At 41.0% G+C, this 6,000-nt stretch overlaps 1 protein-coding gene across 5 annotated transcripts in view; it reads left to right on the forward strand.

The window, feature by feature from the left end:
- The window catches only part of bcl2l11 (BCL2 like 11), a 46,531-nt gene extending 41,369 nt beyond the window's left edge, over positions 1-5,162 (forward strand). For 4 of the 5 annotated variants that reach the window (XM_067985092.1, XM_067985096.1, XM_067985097.1 and 1 more), the window contains one exon: positions 4,044-5,162. In XM_067985092.1, coding sequence (XP_067841193.1) covers positions 4,044-4,133 — 90 coding nt within the window. In that variant the 3' untranslated portion in view covers positions 4,134-5,162. The remainder of the gene's footprint in view (positions 1-4,043) is intronic. The other variant, XM_067985095.1, reaches the window with a different exon arrangement.
- The last annotated feature ends 838 nt before the right edge of the window (positions 5,163-6,000 follow it).

The raw sequence follows: 6,000 nt of genomic DNA on the forward strand, positions 1-6,000 counted from the left end.
CCGATTATAAATGGGTGAAATCACAGATTGTGAATCCCCAAAAAACGCCAGTACAAATCCCAGAATCCAAAACAATAACTAGAAAAATGTCCCAAAACACTTCACAGGCCATTAAAAAAATGGATGCTGAGCCAAAGAAATTAGGAGGGGAGACCAAAAGCTTGGTGAAAAGAGGTGGGTTTTTAAGGAGAGTCTTTAAAGGCGGAGAGGTTTAGGGAGGGAATTCTAGAGCATAGGGCCTAGGAGGCTGAAGGCATGGCCGCCAATGGTCAGATGAGGAGGGATGTCAGAGGGAGGGGTGAGGTGTAGGGTGGAAGGAGGTTTCAGAAATAGGGAGGGGTGAGGCTATATAGAGATTTAAACGCGAGGATGAGAATTTTAAATCACTGGGAGACAGGGAGTTTTAATGTAGGGTGGGGAAGGCCCGGGATAATGGGCAAGCATGACTTAGTGCAGGATTTGGATATAGGCAGCAGAGTTTTGGATGTGCTGCTTTGCAGAGGATAGAAGATGGGAGGCTGGCCAGGAGAACATTGGAATAGTTAAGTTTGGAGGTGTCAAAGGCATGGATGAGGAAATTGAACTTGACCTTTCAATCACTGCAAACCAGTGGCACCAATTATGAACAATTTCAGGTCAGTTATTTTTTCAGTCATTCCCAGTTAATCTGAGGTCTGCTGTAAGAAGCAACATTTATTGCTTACTTTAAGCCTAGATAATGACTATTAATTCCTGGTATCGAGCACATTGACAGTTGTAATCCAGCTAATCAAGATCGTGCTTTAATAATACTATCCACTGCTCTGAAATCTCATGACTTGAAGTTTTAAATAATAAAAAACAGTTGCTGGAAACTAACAGTGCAGCACAGCTCTCCAGAGACTTCAGATTAACATGGATGTGACTCGGCTGTGATTCCCTCCACAGTCGGATATCCTGCCGACACTCACTGACTGGATGGAGTGAGGGAATCTTCCGCGGCAAAGATTCAGTGCCTTCAGAAGGGGGGGGGGGGGGAACAATAGTCAGAGCAGTTTTGCATAAATAAATGATTTTTAAATAAATGATTAGATGGACATCTAATCAGCGTTGGGCTGTTCAGTTACAGTTACACAACTGTTTATCAAGTTCCATGACAGGAATTCAGGTCCACAATCTAACTTGGCATGCCAATACTACATCGCCGAGAGTGCCGTTCTTTGGGATGAGATGTTAAACTGAGGTTCCATCTGCTTGTTCAGGTGGACAATGAAGATTCCTTGACACTTAAGAAGAAAAGCGAATTCTCCAGGCAAACACATAACCCTCAACCAAAACCACCATATTATAAAAAGTAGTCATTCATCTCATTGCAGTGTGGGATTCTGCTGTGCACAAAATGGCTGCTGCATTTGCCTTAATAACAGTTATGGCTCTTTAAATAATTCAATTCACGTGAAGCATTCAGAGAGGTTTTAGATGGTGTTTTTATACAGTAGCTGCGAGTTTGAGGCCAGTAGCTACAGTTATCAGTTTTAGCCAGGCAGTGCTTTGTTTATATTGCCTGGCTCGAACTGTAATTCTCCTGCCCAGGAGAGGGCTCTCCGTCTGCACACTTACAGCCACACTTGAGTTGTACTCCATGCAGTGTACAACCCACGTGGAATGAAACGACCTCCTCGAAAACAGCTTCTGTCTGGAGTCAGGTCAGGCCCCAATACCAGACTTATATTTCCAACAGGAGCATCACAGCAAAGTGGAAACTGACACTAAAGTTGGACGTGTAAACGCAACCTGAGAGACCTATCTGAATGCGAGCCTTTTTTTAAAAAAAAGAGACATTTTGCCTGTGTAGTCACTCGGGTTTATTGTTTCAAACGTTATTCCTTCCCTTTTTCCTCCTTGCGACTGAATATGTCCTCCCTCAATGGATTGAAAATTTTTCTACAAATTTTAACAATATTCTGTTAAGTTGAATGTAAAGAAGTCCCAACTGTTCCATCATTTCTTAGCATTGGTGTTCGAAATATGCATAGAAATAGGTTGTACTTAGCCTAGCACAGATCTTCAAAATGTTTGCGAGTTACTGATCCCACATTGTTACCTTCATTTAAGTGTATAGGTCCATCATTTGTTCTAACTGAAAGACAACATTTTGAAATGTCTGTACTTGTAAACCAACTTTCTTGTATCTGGCAAAAAGGGACTATGTTTTGAAGGCAATCCATTTAAAGAAAAACTGAACACAATGTACTGTTTTATTTTGAGTCACCAAACTATAACCCAAGCCTGGCATGATAGTTCCTCTGTTTATGGCAAGAGTGTGATCTCAGAACACAGCTAGATGCAGTAATGAGAGGATAGTTGGATTGGCACACTGTAAAGATGAGATTAAATGGGCTGTATAAAAAAAATTGGTGGGTGGGGGGCAGGACATTTCCAGGATTTGGAATGGGAGGAGAGGAGAATATGCCCCTTTCATTTCCTTTCCCAATTGGTTGCACTAATGCCAAACAGCCATCTTCATCTCAACCTCTTGTGATGTTGTGAAAGGCAAGCACAGAAGTAGAGAACATTCTATAGACTTACAACATGCTCATCCAACAAGATCTTAATGTTAGTCACATACATAGACTGCTGTATTCCGAAAGAAGTGAAACAAAATAGATGTGAAATGAGTTTCAAATTAAAACTGCATTTTATATGTATACATTCTGTGCCATTTCTTTAAAACTTGATATTGTATTCAGTGTTCGTTAGGGTTTCCACATGTAAAATTTTTGCACTATTCCCACTTGAACTGTAAAAAGACATCCGCGGTGCAATTCAACATTTTACCCTGCAAGCGTCAGCTTGGATCAATAGGTAGCACTCTCACCTCTGAATCAGGAGGTTGTGGGTTCAAACCCCACTCTAGGACTTAAACACTTAATTTAAGCTGGCACTCTAGCACACTAAAGAGAGTACTGCATTGTTGGAGGTGCTGTCTTGTGGACGATATGTTAAATCCATCTGTTTAGAAGGTGGCATTATTTGAAAAGCAAGGAGTTCTAAGAACATAAGAAATAGGAGCAGGAGCAGGCCATCCGGCCCCTCGAGCCTGCTCCACCATTCAACAAGATCGTGGCTGATCTTCTACCTCAGTGCCATTTTCCTGCACCATCCCCATATCCCTTGATGCCTTTAATATCTAGAAATCTATCGATCTCTGTTTTGAATGTACTCAATGACTGAGCCTCCACAGGCCTCTGGGGGAGAGAATTCCAAAGATTCACCACCCTTTGAGTGAAGAAATTTCTCCTCATCTCAGTCCTAAATGGTCTACCCTTTATTTTGAGACTGTGACCCCTGGTTTTAGATTCCCCAGCCAGGGCAAACAGCCTCCTTGCATCTACCCTGTCGAGCCCTATAAGAATTTTGTATGTTTCAGTGAGATCACCTCTCATTCTTCTAAACTCCAGAGAATGCAGGCCTAGTGTACTCAATCGGTCCTCATACCACAATCCCGCCATCCCAGGAATCAGTCTGGTGAACCACCAAAAACTGATCAATCATTCATTTGCTGTTTGTAGGGCCTTGCTGTGAATAAATTGGCAACTACTTTTGTTACATAACATTGACTACATTTCAAAAGTAAATTGTTTGGCTGTGAAGCATTTTGGACATTCTGAGGCTGTGAAAGGCACTACATGAATCCAAGTTGTTCTTTGTTTCCAAATTTTGAGTTGTCTAACATTGAGGTGTTAGATATTCTCGCAGTTACAAGTTTGTGACTGATGGTGGGAGCAATTTGAAGTGTTGAAGGATAACGCATGCCATTAAAGTGCATTAGAACAAAATTAAACTGTAAATGTATCAGCTTAAGTGCAATTTTCCCTATGATGCACTGGTACCAATATGGTAAATAATCTTAGTGACTATAAAAAGACAGTATGGGAAAGAAAATACAACGTTCAAGACACAAGTTTAGTATAATACATGTTGAGTAATTTTTTTGTGGGGGGGGGGTCTTGTGTTTTCAAAATCTTATAATAAACAAATCTTTAAATTCTTTGTGATTACAGGGGAGAAACCACAGACCACCGAATAACCAGAATGGAAATGTTTGGCACTGGTTATACTTACTACGCGGGCGAAGGATCAACGGTGTGTGATCGATTCCCTCTTCAGTTTTATTTCTGAAAGGAAACCTGGCAAATATGTAGCCCCACCATTCAAAAAAAAGACTGGATGGCTGAAGGTTTCTGCAGTTTCAATCCTTGCTTTTACTTTGGATACAAATCAAAACTTTCTTTTCCTTGTCTGTGTGTGTATATATATATATATATATATGTATGTGTATATATATATATATTGGCATTAAAGTGTAGTCATCTGATGGAACGGACATCAACTCAGAGGCTGAATCACCGCTCGTCCCATCATCTCGCTGAAGTTCTCTCAAAGAGGACGATCGGCGTGGGCCTTTCGTCAGGTGAATCCGTCAGAACAGTTCAGCGGTGGATTAATTTTGAGCCCGTGCATTGTATTCCACAAATGTTTCCTGCAATTATTGGAACCTGAGCCAGCAAATATCAAAAGCTGCCGTACATATCCCCCCAAAACACAATCAAATAAAATCTGAATTGTTCTCATAACACACCCTTTTTTATATAACTGCATCCCCTGCAGCCCTGAGATGAATGGAAATGTATATGTGTAAGTTATTTTGAACTGACTATTTATTAGGTCTAGAGCATCTCATGTGTTTTCTAGTTTGTTTCTTCCTCCCTTTCCCTTCTGTAACTCATTGCCAGACTGAGCCAAAACACACTCTGTCTGCAATTTTTTTTCATAGCTGTTAATTTCTGCTTAATGTTATTTAATTTTGGTTCAGTTCTTATAGTGTTTTCAAATGCTGTATAGGACCCAGTATACATGTAGCAAATGTTAAACAATTTCCCACCCCATGGCGCCTTCCCCCCCTCCCCCCGCCCCACCAAGAGTTTTTTCCCCCCCGTTTTTGATATTCTTTCCATGCACTGATGACTTGCCTGATAGCTGAAGGGGAATTGACATTTTTAACTGTGCAATACTGCTGTACATACCTGCAGGGCTTTATGTACAAATTTTTTTGAAAGTTTGTGTAATTTTGAAGTCAAGATTTTTTTCTTATATTAAATTCGCTGGAAAATCAAACCAAATATCCTCTGCGGTTTTGGCTCTACTTTAATGCTACCTGAAGTTTAATAGCCTGCTGACACTGGTTAACAATAATGGCAAAGTACCGGAGACCATCTGGCACCCATGAAACTGTATCTCTCTCAAGGTCCTCAGGAAGGTGGAAAGAGGAGAAATTCGGTGAACAGAGCAAAAAAAAATGAACACGGTAACGTGAGACTAGTTTTATTTAGAACAAAATTTGTTCTTCAGCTGCAGAGATACCTGGGGGCATGCTATACTTTCTACCTTTCTGTCCTACATCATTCTATAAATTTAATGACTCTAGAGTGGCACAAGAAAAGCCATAGGAACAGGAATAGGCCATTTAGTCCCTCGGGCCTGCTCCGCCATTCAGTTAGATCATGACTGATCTGCACCCACTTTCCCGCCTTGGCTCCATTTCCCTTGATACCGTTACCTAACAAAAATCTATTGACCTCAGTCTTGAAAGCTCCAGTTGTCCCAGCCTCCACAGCCTTTCGGGGGGAGAGAATTCCAAATTTCTAGTACCCTTTGTGTGAAAAAGTGCTTCCTGATTTCCCACTTGAATGACCTAGCTCTAATTATAAGATTATGTCCCCTTGTTCCCGATTCCCCCACCAGAGGAAATAGTTTCTCTCCGTATCTACCCTATCAAATCCTTTTAACATTTTAAACACATCGGTCAGATCATCCCTCAATCTCCTATACATGTGGGAATACAAGCCAAGTTCATGCAACATGTCCTCATAATTTAACTCTCTAAGCCTGCAGGGTTTTATGCACCCTCTAAGGTCATTATTTCCTTCCTGAGGTACGGTGCCCAAAACTGAATGCAGT

Source organism: Heptranchias perlo, chromosome 5 (assembly GCF_035084215.1).
Source record: "Heptranchias perlo isolate sHepPer1 chromosome 5, sHepPer1.hap1, whole genome shotgun sequence".
NCBI classification, from domain to species: domain Eukaryota; kingdom Metazoa; phylum Chordata; class Chondrichthyes; order Hexanchiformes; family Hexanchidae; genus Heptranchias; species Heptranchias perlo.